The sequence below is a fragment of the Etheostoma cragini genome, chromosome 9 (assembly GCF_013103735.1).
Source record: "Etheostoma cragini isolate CJK2018 chromosome 9, CSU_Ecrag_1.0, whole genome shotgun sequence".
In the NCBI taxonomy this organism is placed as follows: domain Eukaryota; kingdom Metazoa; phylum Chordata; class Actinopteri; order Perciformes; family Percidae; genus Etheostoma; species Etheostoma cragini.
The window spans coordinates 14,135,239-14,158,523 of NC_048415.1; the positions used below are offsets into that span (position 1 = coordinate 14,135,239).

The window sequence follows — 23,285 nt, forward strand, 5'->3', positions numbered from 1 at the left end:
CAGCGGCCAGACAGCCATCCAACCCTGCCAGCTCTGGTGGGAGGCTGGCGACTGCTCTGTTCCAGCTCCTAAATCAGAGAGGCTGTGTTTAGATCCCCCCTGTAGAGCGGCAGTACACTCGCAATGAGCTCTGCTGTGCTCCACTCTTACAAGATTAAAAAGAAGTGCTGAGGAAGCTGTGTGCAGTTCTTCTCAGGCATTTGTCCATTTCGACCAGAGTCTGTCCTATTTTTCTTGAAAACCTTTTCCCATTTCTCCTTGATCAGCTGATATCCCATTTGAGAAAAAGGAACAAAAAAATGTTGTTGTGGTTCTTGCAAAAGCACTCAAGGACAATAATAAAGAGCACACAGATAAAATACACAAAACCATCTTATTTAGACAGAGAAAGCAACTTTTCTCTGCTTTTGGTGACGTTGAAAGGCTCGTACTGAAGTGAAGTGCACAACCTCAGGCTGCATTATTCGAAAGGGAAAACCAATACTCGGAGAGTTCTTAAAAATAATACAGGAAGGTTTAAGTGCACCATCAACAAAAGTGCATCTGTTTTACCTGATATAGTGAGACCCTACAGCTTCCTTTTACTCACTTTAGATTCACTTCACATGGCCGGCTGGTTTAAAAGGCCTCCTTCAGGCTTTTTGTTCCTTTTACTCCAGATATATAGTATGTTTTCCTCGCCCAATGCCGATTTTCTTAAAAGCAATGCTGATTTTCCCTAATGTACTTTCAGAAACAACTTTCATGATGCTAAGACACTTTTACACAAAGGCTCCTATTGGCTTTTTCCAGGGAAAAATGTAGCTACTTAATTTGCCCACATTTTCACATTCTGACATGAAAAGAGGGTTTTCCATGCTGGCTGCCAGGAGGCTATTTGTCTTGGCACCACCAGGATTTGACTTTAGGTATAAAAAATGTGTGTGAGTGTGCATTTGTGAGTGTATTAGGAAAGTTCTTTCTACTTCTTTGAAAATACCACAGAGACCTCCCACACGGCATTCGCCTTGAACAATACTGCATCCGGAAATACAGATGGAAAATGCTTAATACTGTGGGCACTCATCTAACAACATTGATTATGAAACAGATTGTACTGTATAAAATTGTTAAGGGTGATCAATTAACTGCCATCTAGAGTACAGGCTCTATATAAGAGGAATTTCCTTTGGTCACTAGCAGGAAACGTATTGAACTTTTTAAGGGAGTGTCGTAAATGAATAGTTTAACATTTTTAGAAATATACTTGTTTTCTTTCTTGCCAAGAGTTAGATAAGAAGATTGCCACCATTCTAATTTATTAACAGTAAATACAAAGTTACCGGCAGTTAGCTTAGCTTAGCTTAAAGACTAAAAAAGGGAGAAACAGCTAGCCTGGCTCTGTCCAAAGGAAACACTCTGCCTGGTCATGAAAAAGGGATTGCAGTTTTATGGTCACTGCTAATTTACATGCCGTTTTCATGGATATTATATATATCTATAGTTTAATATTTGTTTGTGTGGTAAAACAGACACGAAAAGTCAGATTCCGGTCTTAACTCAGTTTAACAAAGTATACAGCTGCTTTTTTTGTAGCTCCAGCTTCAAATGGAAAGGCCGGAGTGGAGTCATTCATGTTGTCTACTTGTGACAAGAAACCAAATAAGCGTATTTCCCCTGACCCGTCCAAACTATTCCTTTAATCCGAGACTAAATGTTGTGATGTTATCATAAAATGTGTCTCCATGAAACGGAGGACACGTCATGAGAATTGAATGTGTTTACTTTTCTCTGGAACAGGCTGATCTGTCACAATGCTGGCATTCACTTCCTGATGCAGTGTAATCAGCACACAGGCACATGGGAATAAAACTAGAATGACCAGACAGCCGCCAGAGTACAGCTGACTGCAAAATGCAAATACTATGAGCACAAAGAACGAGTCAGCACAGAGCACACTTCCTGTATAATCCATCTTCCCCTTTCAATTCACGTAAGGCATCCCTTCTGGCAGAACAATAACCATCCACCTGATCTGATTTCTACCCGGCATAACCGCTCTCTGTGAGGGCCCACACAGGGACTTCCTTTGTTAATACAAGACGGAAGATCAGTTGAGCAGCCAGGAGGAACAATGAATCTTATTCATCCGGAGCAATACTATCAAGCAGACCGCATGGAATCAGTCTAAAGTTTACATATCACACTTTACAATCCATGAGAAATAACTCTGGTCTGAGGATGACATACTCTATGTAACCAGCAACAGTTGTTTCAGGACACAGACCTTTGCTGTTCTGCTCTTCATCTATCACTGATAGCAGCTACAAACTGGAAAAATTCAAACCTTATCTTTTACCTTATCTTGGATAAACGTTAGTTTCCTAAAATATACCCTGGCCTGCCGGAGTCTAAAGCAAAGCAGCCTTGGCAGAGAGACATGTTTTCCTGCCCACTATCTTTTGGTAATCACCTTGGGTGTTAGCAAAGAGTAGAGCTGGGTCTGCTTTGTGTCTTTTCACCACGAGGATCTTTGTGTCAGCCAGGAGCAATGAAACAATAGATAGATAAGCGTAAGCCATGAAGCAAATTCCTTTATTACGTCACTTGCTAAACAGGAAGCAGGAGGTTGAGAAGGATGCAATCTTGTTTAAAAACATTGCTGATGTAAGTTTCCGACCCGGGGGTCCGACCCCACAAAGGGTTACAAGGTAAATCGGAAAGGTTGCAGGGCAGCAAAGCGGAAAACAACATATTTCTAACAGGCAAAATTGTTATTTTTAAGTATGTTTTGTATGTCAATGGTAGCAACGTCGGTCAGTTCCACCACATTGGTGCAGGCTGAAATATCTCACTGCCACTAAGAGGTTCAAGTCTGGCCTCTCATCAGAGGTATAATTAAAATAATCAGACTTCTTACAATCAATGACACATATAAAACCGAAGACAAAGTAGTCAGAAGTAGACACTTTATTCTGAGGGGTTCCATGCCAAAAAGGTTGCAAACTGCTGAATTTGAATTGTGGTGATGCTCAATGGCCAGGCTGACCTCTTTTAACGGATCGTTCCAACATGCATGCTGCCAAAGTGCAGAGAAGCTGTTACATCTGAACGGAAGAGCAAAAACAAATATAAACCAACTGCTGACACAGAGTCTTTCAAACTAAGATATGTCTCAGCATTTTATGAGCCTGCAGGGAGGTTTGTCTGCACATCTGTTTCTGTGGAGCGTCTATTTGTTTAACTTTGCGGTGAAAAGTGCCTCCGAAACTGAATAACAACAGCCAAGACTCCTGACTTCATGCAAGCTGCATTACATAAACTGCCTCGAAGCTGTAAGGCGGTTGAGTTGAGGATTAGAGACACTGCATAAGAGGGGAAGAGACAGGGAGACATGAAATGGGCAGAGCAGTGGAAGGAGACAGAAACAAAGAGAGTAAAATTCAACTTCCCTCCACAGGGGAAGAAGCCTGGAAAAATAATTGTTGAGAGGAGACAGAGGAAAGCCACTAATGACAGCAGACAATAAAAACTGGCCACTACTGTAGCGTCTTCCCAGCCAGGATGACAATAACGCAGGAACTGACAGCCCTGCTCTTGCAGCAAGGGCTGCAGTCGGATTAAACAGCCACAACCACAGCACCTGAAAATAGAGCTTTGTCTGGGAATAGACTGTTATTAGGTCTTCTAAACACTGTTACTGTACCTCATAGACACTAAGGAATGGCTGGGGTGCCGGCTAATTAGGTGGTCAGACTTATTTTGACAGACAGTGAATAGAAAGAAATCTAAATAATGAGGCAGAATTATATGTCACATGTGGTAGTTGTTGAGGGGGGGAGAAAACAAAGCCTTGTAAATACAAATTTACTTAGGTATCAGTGCGTGCTTGCCTTTTGTCTAAACATCAATGATCCAAATATGCAGCAAACTAAACAATTGTTTCTTTTGTCCTAACTAAACTAAAAAAAGACAGCAAATACAAAAGTCATTTCATTCATTTATTACTAATCTCTCTCTAAGGCAGCGGTTTGTGTCCACAGGTCATTCTAACCTAATGTCTTGCAGTGAATAAAATAAAACGGTACAAAAATCAGTTTTGCTGTGTACTACACACGTCATTAGATAGCTCTTGGTAAATAAAAGTTCACAGACAACAATAATAATAATAATAAGCATTATAAACATTCATTTTCCCCTTCAAGTATGCTACTATCAAAAGTGACTAGTGTAAAATTGGCCGAGGAAATAAAATATGTTCATTATTATTTACACATTACAGGTCCAATATGCCGAATGAGTGAGTGTATAAAGAAAAATACACTGGAACCAAGTCTGTTAGAAATGTTTCCATTTTTGGTGACACATACACACACACACAACTGACTTTAAAACTGATGAAAGAGGTTAAGCATTTCAGAACAGCAAAAGCACATTAAGACTTGAATTGATCCAAACAGTGGCAGCAACAAGGCAGCATCCACCTCTTCTGTTGAGGTTCACTAAGTCAAGTAGGCTACATGGAGCAGAACCCAAGTACTCTTACACCGAATTACAGGAGACACTTGAAAATAAAGGATATGGACTGAAATGGGAATGTCTTAAAAAGTCAAGCACGAAAGGTCCTTTTAATTCATGAGAAATTAGTCTAACAAAACAATCCCAATTCAAGCTCCACTTTCTTCCCATCCCTGTTGGCCTTTAAGTCAAGCATTTGGCTCAACTAAACTGATGAAGTGCGATATGGTTGAAAGCTGTGGACAAAAAAAAAAGCTTGTAAGTGGACCTTAAGTTAGGATTGTTTTGTCACTCAGAAAATATGTTTACGTTTTTATTGGTTGGTGTATTCATTGGTTATACCAAGTATGTTCACAGGCATATTGATATGACATTGTTGGGGTGTTTAAGAAATGGTGTATATAAATGCAATATCTTCTACTACTGTATCAGATGAGCTCATATCGTGATAATGAAAACATCCAATGCTATAGTTAGGATGTGACACTATAAATCTGAATAGTGGCGAACTTCAACACCCCATTTGATTTATTGTTTCTGTGCTCTGCTTTTAAGGTAATGATATGTGTATAAAGAGTTATTTGTGATCTGGAAATGAGGATAAAAAACAAACAGAAAACCCCAAAATGAGACCTGAAGCAGGATATAAGTTGGACTGCAATGAGCTGTAAACACATGCTTTTATGAGTAGTAAGACTTTGTGGACGACCACACAACGAGCACAGTGTCGTTTATCCTTCATACAAGAGCACAGACAGGAACTCAGTCAGCCGAATGTGTCTTTGGTTTAACCAACTGAAACAAGCAGATGATTTGGTTTTTACAACTGCTACATAATCTTGGCGAAACACCAAGCGTGAGTTGCAGGAGAAAGACCTCAACTTCAATGCTACAACATCAACACACATCAGGAGATTAAATATGCACACCTTCATTATCAGTTAATTTAAAACAACAGCAATGACCAATTGTGGTTTTAATTAAACTGCCACGAGTCTATCCAAGCAAGGCGTACCGTATTGTACACACATACAGAATGTGTGTCTTTTAAGTACATGTTCACATATGCACAAACGTACATTTGGCTGACTTTTGTATCTCGATGCACATCAAATAATAGAAACAATATATGTTTCTAATACAAGAATGTATAAGAGGACAGCCGGTGCAGAAGATAACACATACAGTATGTACAACAATATACATAATATACATTAAGACTCAAGACAAACCTGCTCAAACTGTAGCTAGCTCAGAGACAAGCTTACTTGGACTAGGACAAAAAAGCTCTTCAAACATCTTTCCCCTCCAGAGACACAAAACACTTTCATGTGTCCACTACTTCATGATATAAAGGGTCGTCAGATATATATATGCACAGACACAGGGTGAGGACATCAATATGGACATCTCCATATTTCGTCTGTGAATTAAGGTAAAGCCTGAAATTTGAGCTGAAAGTTGTTTTTGCTGTTGGACCCCTGCACGCAATCACAGTACTGCTTTTCTTTCAGGCACAGCTTTCAAAAACATTTCTTGTCAATCACACAAACCTTAAATTGTTTTTGACTTCTTGAAAAAATTAGGACTGAATGCATAAACTTTACATTGTCTCAATTTTCTGGCCACGTGTCCTGCAAGTCTAATTACATGTTTTAGTGTGAATGTGAATTAGGAATATGATGCACCATATGAATAAAGCCACTTCAAAATATCTAAGACTGAGAGATGTAAAACAGTGTTAATACTGCAATTCAGTATGCACATATAGGCTTTCTGTCATTATTGACTTATCAGTTAATCTGAGCAGTTTACATTCGGGAATAACACAGAGCCCCCCCCCCCCCCCAAATTCTACTGGATCAACTAGTGCAAAATCATAAAGTTACATTTTCTATTAATATGAAGATGGAGCCTATAACCCAAAATTTTCTCTGTTCTCTGCCGAAGCAGATTAAACGTTAATTTTGCCCTTAAAACATGCAGCATAAATTGTCATGAATTGTTAAGTAAACTCTGGTTCCACAAATATGGAAACAGATGTGTTTTTTAAAGATGTTTCTCTTAAAAGGGATAGTTTTTGTGCAATGCAACAAACTCAGTAAGGCCTTTTTGATGTCTACAGGGTACAGTATTTTGAATGATGCAACATCGAGTTTCCTGGATGTCTAGGGCGTCAGCAGCAGCTCTGCCAACATTTTGGGAAATTTAGACTTGAAAGCTAATTAAAAAACATAAAAATGTACAAATGTCTGTATTAAAGAAGTGAGCTTTCATCAATCAGCTAACCCACTTGCTGTTAGAGCTTACAACCATGGTGGCAGAAACGAAAATGCTGCTTAATGTTCCGATGAAATGGTGTTTAAAAAAAATAATGATGCAAGCAAAAGTACATGAGTTCATTGTAAAACTCACGTTTGAGAAGAGCTACAGCTTAGAAATGAAATAAAAGACTAAAGTAGACCAATCTCACATAACATCAAGCTGTACAGACATAATAAAGGCATCCCTGAGTTTGTCTCACGCCGCACGTTTTGGAGAACAGCAGAATTTGCTACAAGCTGAACTCTCCCTTAATTGAAATGAAGAATCATAACAGCATGAAACAGTTCAGCCTTCTGTAATAAGCATGGTTAAGAACAACAAAATCAAATGAAAAATGAACCTTCACAATTTTGACAACTGTACACCCAGACAATTCACATTTAGTCCGTAAAAGTTCATTCATTAGTCTAAAATTGAGTATTTACACTGTGCAAATGAAAGTGTTCATGTATTAAGAGTTGGTTAATTTCAGGTTCCTGTTAAATCATTTCTTGTGGTTCTAGGTCCAGTAGAAGAAGACGCTTAAGGCCAGTGCGCCATCACAGCACCTTTCACTACTTCATGCTTCACTAACCAGCCTGACCGACTGCTTTTCTTTTTACATTGTGTAATCCCCTTCAGCTCTTGCGGCTAACGTCTTTGGATTAGTTTGACTTCATTTTAACCTTTTGATACACGTCACAAGAAGCCGTTGCTTTGCCAAAGGTCTCCTCATAATTGACGTCTTCTTGAGTTAAGAAACTAAAAATTAAATAAAAAATAAACGGTGGCATCTTAAAAACAAAGATGGGGTAGCAGTGTTAAAATACAAAGGTCATCTTTCTTGAATACAATTTTTTGTCTTCATGAGCTACTGAAGTGCTGACAAAGGCTCTGCCCTCTGTTACGGATTGTTGTACCATCTTTCCTTATTGATCTTTAATAACACATTATCGCATGCCAGTGGCTCCTTGGAATGGGACACATGGTTGATTTGGGACCACCAACCCTCCCATAATTCTTGTGTTTTTTGTTGTTGTTGCAAACAGTTGTTGATCTGGGGGCATCAGAATGGACTTTAGAAGAAGATGACGTCCTCCTTATTGAGGTCTTCTGTGGCAATCTTGTAAGGTGGCAGCATGTTGTGGCTGTGGGGGAGCCCGTGAACATTTACCTGGACGTGGGTCTGGGCGTCCGGACTGAGGCCCTGCGGCTGCAGATGGGGCTGGAACTGGAGGGGGCCGGTGCTCTGTGAGTGGGGAGGAATAGATGGAGGTTGGATGGAGGGCTGAGAATGGGACTGTGCTGGAGGCACGGGGGCCTTGGGGTGGGAGATGCCGATAGTGGAGGTGGGCTGGGTGTCTGGCCCAGCACTGTCTGGAGGACTGAGTTGATCTGTCAGAGACATACAAGAAAGGCTATTAGAGAACCAGGATTAGTCCAAAAATAGCATAAAAAACTACCAGCAGAACATTTGTCATTTATACCTGTCTATTATATTTGGGCTTACTCAGCCTTACTGAAATCTATCCCCAAAATCCTGCCAGTGTTTCTTTGTCAGTGGTAATTGTTAGGGCACAGTATTAAACAGATTAAAATGTCTGTGTCAGCAGTACAGCCTACCATTAATCACAGTGAAGCATTTGAAATTGATAGGTGTTTACACAGGGTGAGGCTGGGCATGAATGTAAGCTTTAGACAGGAACGTGATTGGGTGGGGTCCGGTTTGCCAAGGTGGAGAATGTGCGTGTCTCATGTTTGTGTCTGTGGGAACCAAGTTTAATAATGCACTAGGCAAAGGCAGACAGGAGGAGATTGGGTTTGTCCTGACGAAGCAAAGGCAGAAGTGTGCGTGTTTGCTCGTAAGTTTGTGTGTATATAAAAAAAAGATGTTTAAAAAAACAACAACAAAAAAAAGCTACCTGCATGGTGATGCAGGGGAAGAGACTGAGGAGGGGCTGACAGCGGGAGCTGCTGGTGGGGGCTGATGGAACGCTTGGCCTTGAGGGGGTTGTCGTCTCGGGCAGACAGCTTCAGCGGCAGCATCTGTTTCATATCCACCGAGGCTGAGAGGAGGGAGGGAGGGAGGGAGGGAGGATAAAAAGAAAAAAGGGAGACAAACATAGACAGAGGGTGATTTAATTGTAAAACTAGATTGCACTGGTAAACTAGAACAGCCTAGCCTATCTTGCCCGCTTTTTGTTAAATCAGAGGGCTGACTCAATTTAGACAGCTAATGTGATCCTAATGAACCACGTAAATCATGCTCATCAGGTCAAGCTCAGGCACAGATGGCTTGTTTATTGATAGAAAAGCGAGTGAGAAGAATCAACCTTAAAACTGAAAAAACTGCACTGTTATACACCGCCTGAAAGTCGTAAAGACATTTTTTTAAAAGAGTGAACTGAATTTGCCCTCTGGGGATCAATAACGGTTGGGCTAGGCGATATAGAGAAAATCAAATATCATAGTATCTTTGACTAAATACCTCGATATTGATAGTGCAACGATATTGTAGTGTTGACTAATGGTGCTTTCACAAAACATTTACACAATGAGATTTTTGATAAATAATCATCAGTTTTGTGGATATAATGACTAAGAGGGTAAAGGCAAATAGTACAACAGTTAGAACAGTGGTAAGTTCAGAAAAGTATATTATTTTGTTGTAATGGAGCCTTTAAAACCAATAAAAGACAACATTTATGCCATATTACCATATTAAGATATCCAAAATCTAGGACAATATCTAGTCTCATATCATGATATCTATGTGATATTGATATATTGCCCAGCTCTAAATAAAGGTTTATGTTTTCTCTTATGATCCTTATCCTAGGTTATTATGAGTTGGCAACAGATAAAACAGAAACGAATTGTTGAGACACTCCTGCTCTCTGGATGGTACTTTCCTCCCTACAAGCTATTCATTCACACTTTATGTGACATAACAGGATGATTCAGCTACATGACCGCCATACATGCAGTAGAGTCCAAAAAAACAATCAGTTGCGTTTGTATATTTGGTACGATTTGAAAGAGCAACTCGACATCCACGTGCATGTCAGGGTTCAGTCTTAAATGTTCACCCTGTAACCACCTGGTATCAAGATTCCTTACAACCACAGCACCACCCTGATTGTGTAGACCTCCGTATCAAAACCCTTACCAGTGCTGTCAGTGCGATGTGAAGCTTTGCCAATCTTGCCTCCTTTCCCTTTGCCGCTGCTAAAGGCGGCCAGCTTTGTGGGGATCTGCTGCTGAACCCCCACCAGTTTGTGCTGCTGGTTGGTGGTGCTAAAGAGATGAAGGGGCACCTCCGTCTTCAGCGGCAGGGTGGAAGAGCTCGCCTCCCGCCGCAACATCACTTCAGGGCGCTCTTGATAGTCGGCTGGTGCAACAGACAGGCTGGAACGCACCAGGGGCTTCTGAGGGAGGGGCAGGTCCGAGACACTGGGGGACGTGTTGAGGCCAGAGGACATCAGGAGCTCCCCATTCAGACTGCCAGACAGAGGAGCCACCTAAAAGAAAAGAAGAATGAACATTTGTTTCCTGAGCGGGGACTTAAGTCTTCATATACACAACTTCAAAATCAGTATGTTCAGATAGTACGCTCAGTATAGTAGTAAGTTCAGAAAGGACGGCTTCCCAACTCTTCACTGTAATTATCCATATTTGTGGTCAGATTGAGTTTGGAATTGAGAGTTGTGGAACATGTGTGTGTGTGTCTGTATATAAGCAGTAGCTTGCTGTTATGTATCATGGTATATTTCTGAAGAAAAAAAAACAAACCAAAACTTCAAACAGCTTAATGCACACGCATACACAGATACATACTATAAATCATCTGTGCAACGCCGTGTCATTACAGAAACACAATCTGTCGAGGAGCAGGGTATTTATATGTTACAGAGGGAATCAGAAACACATACAATTGCTTCTGCTGAGCACACAGTTTGGTCAGCTTGGTAAAAGATTTTTGATATGTTCTTAGAGACAATACGCGCACACACAAAATGCGAAACATAAATCCCTTAATAGTCCCTGTGCACACAAAGGTGTGTCTAACAAAACAGACAGGCCTGTTAGACAAGTGAAGCAACAAGAAAAAGGCTCTCATGGCGTCAGTAGATAAAAGACACTGACTGCATTGTCCACCTAATTACTAGACTGAAGGAAAAATTATCTAAAGATCGAGACAACATTATCATCCAGTACAAGGATATCTGCAACAATGGAGTGGTGTAGTGTTTGTACCTGTTAGTAATTCCATGTTCTGCATTACATGAACCATACAAAATATGTTTTCACTGTTTCATAGTAAGACAATCTAAAGCCCTTCTACAACTGTGACTTAATGTTTGAATTCTATCACACATTACATTAAAAAGTCAAAACAACATAAAATTGGTCTAAAAAGTTGCAAGTCATAACACTACTGAGTAGTGCTTTTTTTTGTTTTTTCGAGCAGCCTCAATGTCTTGGTCACATGTCCTGCAACAGCACCATTTTGAAAAGGATGTTTGTTTTAATGAATTTAATTCTCAGTGGTGCTGAAACGCCTCCTAGACATGCAAAATATCAAAGGATTTACTAAAAACATACAATGAATTGTAATAATAATAATATTAATAATAATTATAATAATACACGTTCATTCATTTCAAGAAATCTGACAGATTATAGGTTTTATAAACAACTACTGGTTATTATTGGAAATGATGCTGAGTGATTAAAAAAAGAAAATTGAAATTAATTAGTATGCTTGATTGGTCACTTAAAAAATATGTAGCAAACCAACATCAGGAGCTGTCCAACAATGGTCCAATGACAAAATCCAATATTTAAAACAAGGCCAAAATCATTGCGATAATATATTAGCAAACAAACATCCATTAGTCAACCACCAGTTTTAACACCAGTGGTGTCTTTAACCTAAAGTCCAGCATCAGTCTCTAACTGTTCTGTTAGGTATGCAGTCCACATGCCGCGTGATTGATGATGATGCAGAATACTTCCTGTGGAGAGGGGGGAACGCATGATGACAGTGTTTTACAAGGCATGAAGGTCAGACTCATCTGACTGTGACTGTAGGTGGAGACTGTAGTTTCCCCCAGTTGTAACATAGAGAGGCCCTGCAGTGGGAAAAGTCTCCACACCCCCGTTCCCCTCATCATTTTTCTTCATTCGGCACTCACTTGTCTTGACACACAGATGTTGCATTGTTCCCAGAACAAGGTGATCGGCTTTAAGCGGTATAAACAGAAGGTTTCCAGGGCTTTAAACTGTGCGGAAACTTCAGAGCACAAAGAGCCCTGACTGACAGCACGTAAACAATTAGCAATGGCTGCTTTCCAGAGGCTTCGGTTAATGACAGGCTTGGACTAGCTAATTATAAAGCCAGGTTTCTCTCAACTTTAAAACTTCTTGGGTACTCTCATATCGCACTGCACAACATGTTGCCTTGCACACAATGTGACACTACTGAGGAGATACTGGTTGTTGAATCCTAAATGGTCTAGATAATGTGTGGAACAGTTCATGTGTGAGATATTGACTCGAGGGTTAGTTTCTATGTGCAGCTCTGATCTATGGTGAATTAAAGAGATTAGCAAACACTGTAGCCTTAAAATTGGTCTAATCCAAAGTCTTATTGTTTCCAAATAATTCATAGTTTACAAATTGTGAAGATCATGCAGAGTAAAAATGGTTTTGTATGAAGTGCGATGAGGTTTAGCAATGACTCAGCCATTTATGAAATGACTCTTGGGACTTCACATTAGAGCTCAAATGATGAGTCAGTCAAGCAACTATTTTAATTAAGTGATTTGATAATTAATAAACGTTATTTATCAATCTAGAACTATGGGTAATAAAACAATATTTCAGTTGAAGGTGGATACAGAATAGTACTGCACAGTGTGTGGCAAACAGGTTAGGATAGCTTCAGTGACAGATGGCGCATAAAAAATATCTACAATCGAGCTCAGTCTTTTATCTTAGCCTCTCTAAGCAAATGCTACCAGCTGATTATAGAACAAGAGAGTTGCATTTTAAAGAGTTACTCTTTAGTTTTTTTATTTCATAGCAACAACAACAGCATCGTAAATCAGCCTGAGGCCAAAGGGGGAAGACATAACTCTAAAAAACACACATACAGGTCACCATTTTATGACTGAGCTTTTAATGTTTCTTTTGAACTTTGCTAATCTTCCCATGTAAGCAATGTTCTCCTTCATGTTCATGTTACTCACAAAAAGCGGGTAGCAATCCAGTTTTACAGTTTCTGCTCTTGAGCAAAAAACAAGAAAAAAGGGGCAGTTGTTAAATTAAGTGCTTTGCCTAAAGGCATCTCAAAAAAAGTTACTAAAGAAATGGCTGATGCATTTCCCCTAAAAGATCTCTACGTTAGGCATTAGGGGAGTGAACCTTTGACCCTTTCTACCATTTAAGTTTTCTTCTATCAAATGTGGAATTTGCTCTTCCCGTTGACTCTTGCTGTATTGTGCAAGTCCTTTCTCCTCTTGACATTTTTTTGTCAATCAAATCCCCAACTCCAACTATACCTTTAATTATGGGCAAGCTTTATGACTTTGCACTGACAGGACCGGTGAGCAATCAGACCCCAGGCTCTGTTGGTGCAGAGACGATAAAAAAGACAGAGCCCTATGTGTTCCTTATCAAGAGGCCAAGTGTAATCAAATGAGATAATACATGAAAGAGAAGTTCCTCTGAAGTCAGGACATGCAGCGACTAGCACCGCTCTTGCGCAAAGTCTCACATATGTTCACACACAAACAAAGAGGAATGTCTTTTTTTATGAGGTCTAATAATAGCTCTATGGGTTTGCTGATGAGTCCTAATGTTGGGTGATGGTGGTGATTAAATGTGTGTTGATATCAGGCTGGCCCAAAGCCTGGAACAGATCCTGAGGTCACAGCGGATGAAAAGGCTGCGTGATGTGTTTGAGGACAGGGGGGGGGGGGGAGATCACTTCCAAATCTCCTGTAACCACAGCCAAGAAATTCCCCTTGCACAGCCAACAATATGTACAAAAACATCCTACTTAGATAGTCTAAAACAAATGTTATGGGCATGATTAATGGGGTGCTGAGTGCTAATAGTAAGTAGACCTAACCCATCTTTCAGTCCATGTAACAAAAAAGTGAGGGCCTGTGTAATTACCGGGGTCCCTGCATTATCTGTCACAGCAAATTAGGTCAGCCAGAGGCCGTGGTTTTCCAGGAGTCACTGTGAAGTGTTCTAGGTACAACTCACAGTCAAAAGCCTGCCTTCTTCAATAACTCATGTCAGCTAATTGTTTTTTTTTGTCTTTAGTATCTTCAGTTAATACTCCGGTTAACTGACGACAAAAGCATATCATTGAAAGATCTCATTACGGTGACATTTTTAAAATGGTAGATAGGCAGCCAGATGCCTGAAGATGTAAAGCTGCACTAAATGAATGACAACAAAACAAGCAAGCAAAAGCACTGTAGCTTTTTTGTGGGAGGGGACAAGTCAGGACTTACACAGCATTATGTCATCTGTCAGTTAGTGGGCATGGTATGCAGGATGAAGAGGCACTGGTCAACCATAGATAATTGTCAGGCGTCAAAAAGTCAATGCATGTCAGACAGCAGAGTAGGACTAATGACATGACTGGAGACAGCCTCAATCAGAAAAACACATCTGTATAGCAGCATGTTTATCACTGACAAATGTTTTTTTCCAGCAGAAAGAAGAACCCACTGACTTATCCAGCTGAAAGGCTTTGGCTTTATGTATATGATGGTATCTGACATTAGTCAGAGTGATATCATTAGATGTGTTTTACATGGCCTCCACCTGATGACAGAATCATGTGTTTGACTCAGAAAGTGGAGCTGTCATTAATGTCTCTCCCTGTAATCAAATATAAATCTAGCTTGTTTTAAACAATGTACCCACTAATTTAATGAGAAATTACAAGATCAGCCACAGGTTACTTAGTATACTGCACCATACAGGAAAATTGTGTTTAACACCCCAGGAACATTTACAGAGTGGAGGGCCCAAGACTCACAGTTTCAACAGACAATCTAGATTTAACAACAGGAGACAATCCACCTGATGAGGGTAGTGTTCAAACTAAAAAAGTAACACAGTGGATAACGTTTATGATATGATCATGTAAATTGTTAAGTAGTAAAAATATCGCACTAAAGCAAAGTAGGTTTGACAGCAAACTGTTACCATAGACAGTCTGTTCGGGTGTTTTGTTTTATTAGCCCTGAACTGAAATTACTGTTTTCCCCAACATTTTCTTTGATATTCCAGGAATGTAATTATATCAACATACATATGTAATTGTGATACAAAATTACATATACTGTCATGAAGATTTTATCCATATAGCCTACCCCATGTAAGGATACAAGAACTATGACATTAGTCTGCATCTTCTTAGTTCAATTAGAAGATACAGTCTGTTTAGATATAGAAATCCCCTTGCTACAGTTACAGAATGTCAATGAAGCAAACTGTGATGGTGATACTTTGAAAACCCTAAAGGCTGATATTAAGTAACATTACTACAGCTCCTCGACAGATGTGTTAGCACCGGGCATGAAATTACAGTCAGCGGATCTTTCTCAAAGCTCCTCTCCTGTGAAATGCACAAACAATGACCTGCATTGTACTGGAGAGAAAGAGGGATATCGGAGGGAGGAGAGAGGAGAAACAGGTAAAGACAGATGAAGAGAAAGACTGCTCCCTGCGTAGGTGGGTTCCTGGGGTAAGAGAAGTATTCACTTGTGTGTGTGTGTTTATCATTTGTCAATCTACTAAATAGTTTGTGGATGGTGAAACTAATGCTTCTTTTCTAGTAAGTAAGAGGACCTAAACTAAATTCTCTCATTCATGTATGTGGCCCATCAGTGCTTAACAGGCTTAAGTACATTAAAAGGGTGGATAAAGGATTCATGCCCAGGGGATGGGATGGAAGGAAAAAAAGAAAGGGAAAGTTTTTGGGAAATTGACACAACAAAACAGCAAAAAAAGAAGAAAGAGAACACTATAGCTCCTGGTATTACCTTTTCACCTCATTGTCAAGAGCACCTCCCTGTCAACCTAATTTTCCACTTTCTTACACACAACTTTGAAAAGATTCTGTAATACGAGCTTACATTTAGTGTTTCTTTTTTTTTTAAGCATTTTTTAAATCAGAGTCCCGTGCAAATTATAATTCAAAATCTTTATACAATTAGTCATCAATAATACAATTTAAACATTCCTTGAATTTATTAATTGTAAGTGTTTGTGAAATAAATCACGTTCTGTTGCAAATTGAACAAATGTTACACATTTGTTAGCTTCAGCGTTATTGATAGTCTCTGTGGCTACGAAGGTTCACATGACGTACATTCCGCCATCTGCTGCCAACTGTACCGAAAAAAATGTGATCATACTGTACATGCAGACATTTAATGTAGTGTAAACAAGCAAATCATTTGTAGTCTTGCTAGTCTTGTTTTGAATTGCACAGTGAGCCTTTTCTCCAAACACTAGGTCTACTGTGATATTTTGGTATTTCCGCCATCATCTCAACCAGAAGTTCCTCACCTCAATGGTCTTCCTCTTGATCTTCTTCTGATGCTCCAGGCGTTCCTTTTCTTTCTCCACAGCTCTGGTGGACTCTCTCAGCCTCTCCAGGTCCTGCTGGTACGTCTCCCTCTGACTCTCCAGCTCCTTCCTCTCTTCTGTCAAATGACTCTGCATAAAAAACAAAACAAGCAATGTTGCAAAGTCTGTGTGAAATAAAGATATTTGTCAAATACATTCAGTTTTTTTAGGCCCAATCACAGACGGGGTGCGGGGACCCTAAAAAACTGAAGGAATTATTATTTTGGGCAATGAACAACATTTATCTTTATCGATCTTAAGCTTTAATGTGGCAAATTGTGGCTAAATAGCGTCTCCTACTTTAAACCCCCCAATTTAGGCCTGTTGGAGGTATATCCTACACCCAACAGGAAGTCCACCATTTTGAGGAGGAAGTGGTATAACATTTGCAATACATGATTTCCAATGCAAGACACTCCATGTAGGAAACAAAGTCTAACTCGTGTGCACGATATCCCACGGTCGCACAAATGCACAGCTGCTTCTACCAGCACCCCTCAGCACCCTGAGCTGCAGGGAGGTGTGAGGGCCAGTTCATCGCTGGTTGCAGCTTTAAGTTAGTTTTGTCTTTTTTTTAATTACTAGTGTGCAAAATGTGCACACTTAACTTGAGACAGGAATTTGAAAGGAAATACTAAATTTGTGTAGAGGTCATACTAACTAGAATGCAAATAACAAAATGCAAGGTCATGAAATTAAGCCTTTCACACGTCTTCAACAAATTGTAATAGATTGAAATCTGTTTCACAGCTCTCAGGTAGGACGGATCACCTCACCTCCAGCCGTCTACACTCCTCCTCCCTTTGTCGGAGCCTGGCTTCAGTGGCCTCCACTTGCTGCCGGTGCCTCTCCCTCTCCTTCTCCCAGCGCTGCTGCTCCTGCCGGTGCTGAGACTGCAGCTTGTGGAAGTTGGCCAGCTCTTCTCTCTGCAGGGCCAGAGTCCGCTGTTTCTCCTGCTCCAAGAGCACATTCCCTCTGTGGCGGCCGGGCAGGGAGGCCCGCTCCGTCAGCGAGGCCCGCTGCAGCTCAATGTGACTGTCCTGCTGTGATATGATGGCCTGAAGACGGAGACAAGAGAAAAATAACACATGGTCATTAGGCCACATATTTGAATTTTGTCCTGAGACAAGGTTTACTTGCCATTACAGTCAATCAGAAATTGCAAACATACAGAATATACCATGTTTCAGTTTGATATTTCTTTAACTGACTGCATCTGTAAACATGCATAAACAGTGGAAGGGACAGTGTTACCTGTAGGCTATAGAGCCTTTGGGAGAGCATCAGCACTCTGTCAAAGAACTAAAATGGAGACATAGACAAGGATATCATAATCAAATAACTACCAGAATCACCAAAACAACACAGCATTTAATTGGGTTAGCAATCTTCTCATGTGTGTCTCATATTTTCCGTTCAGCGGGCATGGCTTTGAACATCAAATCCAGCAGAGTTGTGTAGCACAAGGTGACAGATCAGAGAAGGAGAGTTTACCTCAGCTTCGGGGAAGGAGTTGGACCAGATGCTGTTCCATCTGGCGGGAGAGCAGCAGCTCTCATCAACCTGAGCAACAATAGTCAGACACATGAAATAACATCACAAACACTGCGAGTACTGTACACAGTACTTTATACTGTACAAAAATTTACGGATACTGTGAAAACATTTAGAACATTTAAAATGTGTAGTGATAAAATCAGATTTTAAAATAAGTTCATGCGTGATTATTTTTAACTGTGATTATATGTAATTTGTGAAAAAAGATAATACTAGCTGGCACTTGATTCAGAATGAACTGACCCTATGCACACGTGTTCTTTATTTCTGCACATCCTACACACTAAAATAAATAAAATCGGTCCAACTGCTGTTATTCGCCATAGTGGTAAAACTATTACTATCCTGGATGTCAAATGATATTTATGTATTATATTTAAAACAACCTGTTACTACAACCTTGATATGAGAGCTGAGCAGCACAAGATATAAAATATTGATCAACTGCTTGTCAGTAATTGAAGTCTCCCTGAGAGCAATACAGAAACACAGTTAAGTTTTGCTTAGACAAGAAATAGAATTACTTACATTTAAAAGGAACATTTTCACAGCATTGTAACTTAGTTATTAATTGCAGCTGAGCGTAAAACTGGCTTTGTTTCTCACACACTGCTCAGTGTCAGCAACATTGCTCACTGACATGCCCTATCTTTCTTGTTCAGGTATTATCAAGGCTTTATCTATTCTTTATCTATTTATAAACAACGAATGACCTGCGAGAACAGGGTTACAGTAAACATCAGCGCATGGAAACTTTCCAAATCATTATTTATTCTCTGTTAATTACTATTTACAGGAAATAACACAGTGACTCATCCCAAGATATACTGTGTGTGTGTGTGTGTGTGTGTGTGTGTGTGTGTGTGTGTGTGTGTGTGTGTGTGTGTGTGTGTGTGTGTGTGTGTGTGTGTGTGTGTGTGTGTGTGTTGAGCCCCTACCGTCTGCTCCAAGGTGTGGCTGCCACAAAGGTCTTTGAGCTGAGGGTCAGAGCTCGCTCTCTGGCTTCTGTCTCGGTTTCTACACTCGCCAGAAAAGTTCTTCTTCACACTGCCATCTGGCACAGACACAGCAACACCAACACCAACACAAAAAAGAAAGGGACACAGTGACAAACACACACAAGTAATTAAACCAAACATATACATACAAATATGACAAACACTGCACAGAAACAACACCCATATACATGTATTTGCCCAAAACGGTCTTGAAATGCTCTGAACACCAGGAAAGTTATTATTAGAAATGTACACATAATTGTAAACAATAAAACCAATTCAAAGAGTCAATAGACAAAAATGTTTGTTGTTTAATAATTCATCATTTAATAATGGCATAAAGGCCACTGAAATACATTTGCAAGTCCATTAGATGGTAGATTTCCTCGGGGCATGCGTTGTGCTGGACTCACTCTTACTGAGGATGGTGGGGCTGCTGTCATAGCCCCCAAAGGTATCTGCTCGCCTGGGCAGAACCCCAGAGCCGTTCCCTTCCTCCAGCCGTGAGGTTGGAGCCTCGTCCCTCACTCCCGACTGCAGCAGGTTCTGCAGGTTCTCCACTGAAGTGAAAGAAATGGCAAGTTAGATTTGAAAAACTGAACAGAGTGAGAGGTGGAGCGGAACAGTAGCAAATTCAGCAATGCAAGGACCCACGGATTTAATACATGGCTACAGCGAGCAGTATATGAAATCGACTAGGCCACGTCCACACGTACCAATCTTATTTTTCCCTGTCCTCCTTGGCATCGTTTCAAGAATATTTGCGTCCAAATGGATCCATTGGTAAATGACTCAACACGCAACTTTGTATTCCAGGCCTATAGGTGGCATTTATTTCTGCTACAGAAAGTCACCAACAACCGGAGAAGAAAAGGCGGACCATGCCTGTCTACGGAAAACCGGTTTACACACCGTTTAGCCCCATTGTCCAAAATGTGGTTGCAGTTCCACAAAAGTTCCACTGGGGGTGATCACAGTCAAATGCTAAATGAATGGGACGCTATGGAGCTAGATGGCTAAATGTTTCTCTTTTGCCTGATTTTTGTTGGGAAATCTCAGATTTCATTATAGTTTTTGCAAGTTCAACATGGATTATAGGTTGGACTTTTGTCCTTTGGATTTCTTACAGGTTGAGTCGTTGTAGCCCATAACACGCTAGCACTCGGCTAATGAATGCTGACTGGTCAGTGAAGAACTAATTACAACTAGAGATCCCGCCTGATGGCATCCGAAGCGGAGCCAAATTATCAGAGCGAATTTTTTAGCATGGTCTTTAAAACTTTAGCAAACCTCTTTCTAGCATGTGTATTGACAAGGAGAGCCTTTCCTGTCAGCTGCGTTGTCACTGCTTCAAGAGAAAAAACAAAGTGACTCAGAGCTTGCAGTAAAGCAGTGTCCGGCCGTATGACGTGTAGGTTTCAAAAAAGTGCGTCTTCGGGGTGTGCGTTTACAGGATTAATTTAGACGATTGGCCAAAACGTGCGCTTGCACCAAAAAGCGTTTCCGTGTCGATGGCCCCTAAATCTGTTTGTAAAATTCACACAATGCCATACCTCTGTATCTAAAGCAGATGCACATATCATGCAGCATTGTCCTACCCTCAGTGATAGCTCCTTTAAGGAGGGCCTCCCCCTGCTGGAGGTCTGAGGCGTCTCCTCGAAGCAGAAGCCTGGAACGTGAACCTGTGTCCTCTAGACCTGCCACAGACTCTGCCATGTCAGCAAACAGCTGCAGCTTCTCAGTGAGAGCCTGGATGATCACTGCATCCTTCTGGCTCAGCCGTTCTACAATGGGAAACATGAAATGGATTTAGAGAGGACTTAATTTCCTAAAACAACAGATAGCAATGCAAGTTTTGGCCCATGCTTCCTTCTTGTGCACTTATACAAATACCTTTATTGTTTACAACACTCAAATATGCTTAGGTGTTGTAAACAGCTTTTGTCGTAAGGAATATAATCTATGTATCCTAAATCAGTTTTGATCTACTGAGATGAGATGTAGAGAAAAAGTAAAATCAACTTCTAACATTTTTAAAGCTAATATGATACCCAAGCACCCCCTTGTGGTCTACTACATCTACTACATGTTTTCCTGGCAGATTCTTTGTAATTGCTTACTTAATTTGCACTTACCTTGAAATTCTTTGAGCCTGAAAGCTCGAGCCTCTTCCTGCTCACTGAACAGCCTCTCTTCTGTATGAGGACAACTAAGAGGGAACAGGACAGAAGCCATTTTAGATGGAGAGACAGGAAGCAAACGAGTAAGGTTCCTATACATTTTATGTTGTATCTAAATCATACTCAAATTACTCTTTTTTTTTTAAATCCACAAAATGTACATAATAGTAATACACGGTTTTGTTATTTCCTCTCTGAATAAATGCAGCTACCTCTCAACAGTTTGCCGTATGTGTGCCATCCAAGTGTTTCGCTCCTCCTTGGAGTTGGTGTGGATCTCATACATCTCTGGCTCATTGGACGAGGCACAAATAAGAAACATGGCTTTCTCCTCATGGGCCACTTCTCTGACAATCAGCTTCTGAAGAGAGATCACTGACGGCTTGTTATCCTGCGTGGATAACAAGAAGAAGAAGAAAAGCGACTTTTTGGTTACTGGTGCTTATCATTTGATGACAGAGCCGTCATGTATGACTGATTAAATTCAGTTCCCACTCACATCTTACTGCACACTACTCTTACTGCGTATTCCTCTTTCATACACGTTTCTGTTAGTGTCATACTGACAGAACTGATAAATCACTCACCACTGTAGCAAACACATATCGCTGATCCTTCTCTTGTAACAAGAGCAACACATCTGAGAGGAGCACTGCAAGAATATCTGTAAGGACAAAAGAAAATCACAAATGAAGAAGGTAGATTATAATAGCCTTTTTCATTATTAATTCATCACAAAACCTGGCAAAGGACCAGAATGAGAGATCACTGTTTTTTTTTTTTTTTTAAAGGAACAGCCAATATAGTATATGCACACACCTAGATATAAGATCAGTAAAGTATTTCCATCATGCCAAAACATACCTTTGAGCCTGCCAGAAGCAGCTTTCCAGTTGACTGTGCCCTCATGCAGCAGTCGTCTCCTGCCCTGCACCAGGTCCTCCCTGCGAAACACTCTGCCATCTTTGATTTTTCCCAGTGCCTTTGGCTCCATTTTGTTGTGTATTTCTCGGAGTCGAGAGTTCTTTTCATGGAGATTAACTAGCGTGTCAACCTGAACGATGGTGTCTTTAATGAGACCCAGCGCCCGAGTCAGATCTTCATGCTCCTCTGAACCCGCTGGAGACAGAAATAACATGCAGTGCTTTATGGATACAGCAAAATTGACCTATAATGGGTGAAGTTATACCCCATTAAATGAATAGGAGTACTTGATTTAAAAGTGATTTATTAGGCAGAAAGTTGCATGTGAAATACTGGACCTTCAGTGTTTTGCAAAATGCGCTCCACTAGTACTGGGTACTTGGTAATGCGCTGCGTCACCAACAGAATACACTCAGTTACTCCTAACCTCCGCACAATGGACAGGTTGTTGATTCTCTGAGAAGAAAAAAAACAAAACATGATTTATTACTCCTAAAAGCAGATGTACTGTGGATTAAAAAAAATCTGAAGACTGATGTGTTTTACCCGTATGATGTTTTGGAACTTTTTGTTGTTTTGCAGCTGTTCTTTGTAGTAGCTGACAGCCTCCGTGTGGTGACTGCAGAAATCTCCGTAGCTGTCCTTCATCCTCTCTCCTATTTCACCTGAGAACTGGTGAACAAAGAAAACTGTCATGTCTCTGTTCTGTTTATGCTGTTTGTGTGTGTATGCTGGCCCGTATCGCACCACTGCACAAGAAGTAAGCCGTTTAATAATTTGTGCATCATATTCTGCATGCGTAACTATTATGTGATGTATTCAAGACTTGTATACAAGAAGTTTGTGTGCATGAGTGTTCTTCTTTGACACCCTACCTGCGTGATCAGAATGTCTGACAATCTGTTGATCGCATAGTTCCTGTCGTTGGGCGTAACAAGGTTTTCTCGCTGTCGCTCTTTGAGACGAGACAGGAAATGTGTGTGGAGTTCGAGGAGATTTTCCAAGCGGGGGAACAGGCAGTCCAGCTTGCCTGAGTCCATCTGGAGGTTCTCCTTCAACTCACGGACGTACACACGCAGCATTATCTTCAGTGTTCGCACATGATGCATCTCCGTCTGCATCAGCTCTGTACAATGACAAGGTTAAAAGTTTATGTTCTGCC

The 23,285-nt window shown here is 40.6% G+C and overlaps 1 protein-coding gene and 1 long non-coding RNA gene across 7 annotated transcripts in view; one reads left to right on the forward strand and one right to left on the reverse strand.

The window, feature by feature from the left end:
- Nucleotides 1-3,967: 3,967 nt before the first annotated feature.
- The window catches only part of arhgef18b (rho/rac guanine nucleotide exchange factor (GEF) 18b), a 42,836-nt gene continuing 23,518 nt past the window's right edge, over nt 3,968-23,285 (reverse strand). For 2 of the 6 annotated variants that reach the window (XM_034881812.1, XM_034881808.1), the window contains 17 exons: nt 22,999-23,249; nt 22,670-22,795; nt 22,462-22,579; nt 22,064-22,318; nt 21,787-21,863; nt 21,412-21,590; nt 21,155-21,228; nt 20,618-20,803; nt 19,433-19,579; nt 18,960-19,075; nt 17,959-18,027; nt 17,719-17,766; nt 17,241-17,522; nt 16,405-16,554; nt 9,971-10,322; nt 8,724-8,867; nt 3,968-8,196 (listed from right to left, as the gene is read on the reverse strand). In XM_034881812.1, coding sequence (XP_034737703.1) covers nt 7,880-8,196; nt 8,724-8,867; nt 9,971-10,322; nt 16,405-16,554; nt 17,241-17,522; nt 17,719-17,766; nt 17,959-18,027; nt 18,960-19,075; nt 19,433-19,579; nt 20,618-20,803; nt 21,155-21,228; nt 21,412-21,590; nt 21,787-21,863; nt 22,064-22,318; nt 22,462-22,579; nt 22,670-22,795; nt 22,999-23,249 — 2,891 coding nt within the window. In that variant the 3' untranslated portion in view covers nt 3,968-7,879. Of the gene's footprint in view, nt 8,197-8,723; nt 8,868-9,970; nt 10,323-16,404; nt 16,555-17,237; nt 17,523-17,718; nt 17,767-17,958; nt 18,028-18,959; nt 19,076-19,432; nt 19,580-20,617; nt 20,804-21,154; nt 21,229-21,411; nt 21,591-21,786; nt 21,864-22,063; nt 22,319-22,461; nt 22,580-22,669; nt 22,796-22,998; nt 23,250-23,285 lie in introns of all 6 variants that reach the window. The other 4 variants (XM_034881811.1, XM_034881807.1, XM_034881810.1 and 1 more) reach the window with 3 other exon arrangements.
- LOC117950685 lies at nt 8,093-9,423 on the forward strand. Its single transcript, XR_004657959.1, has 2 exons — nt 8,093-8,198; nt 8,740-9,423. It is a non-coding gene; the product is annotated as an uncharacterized LOC117950685 (long non-coding RNA).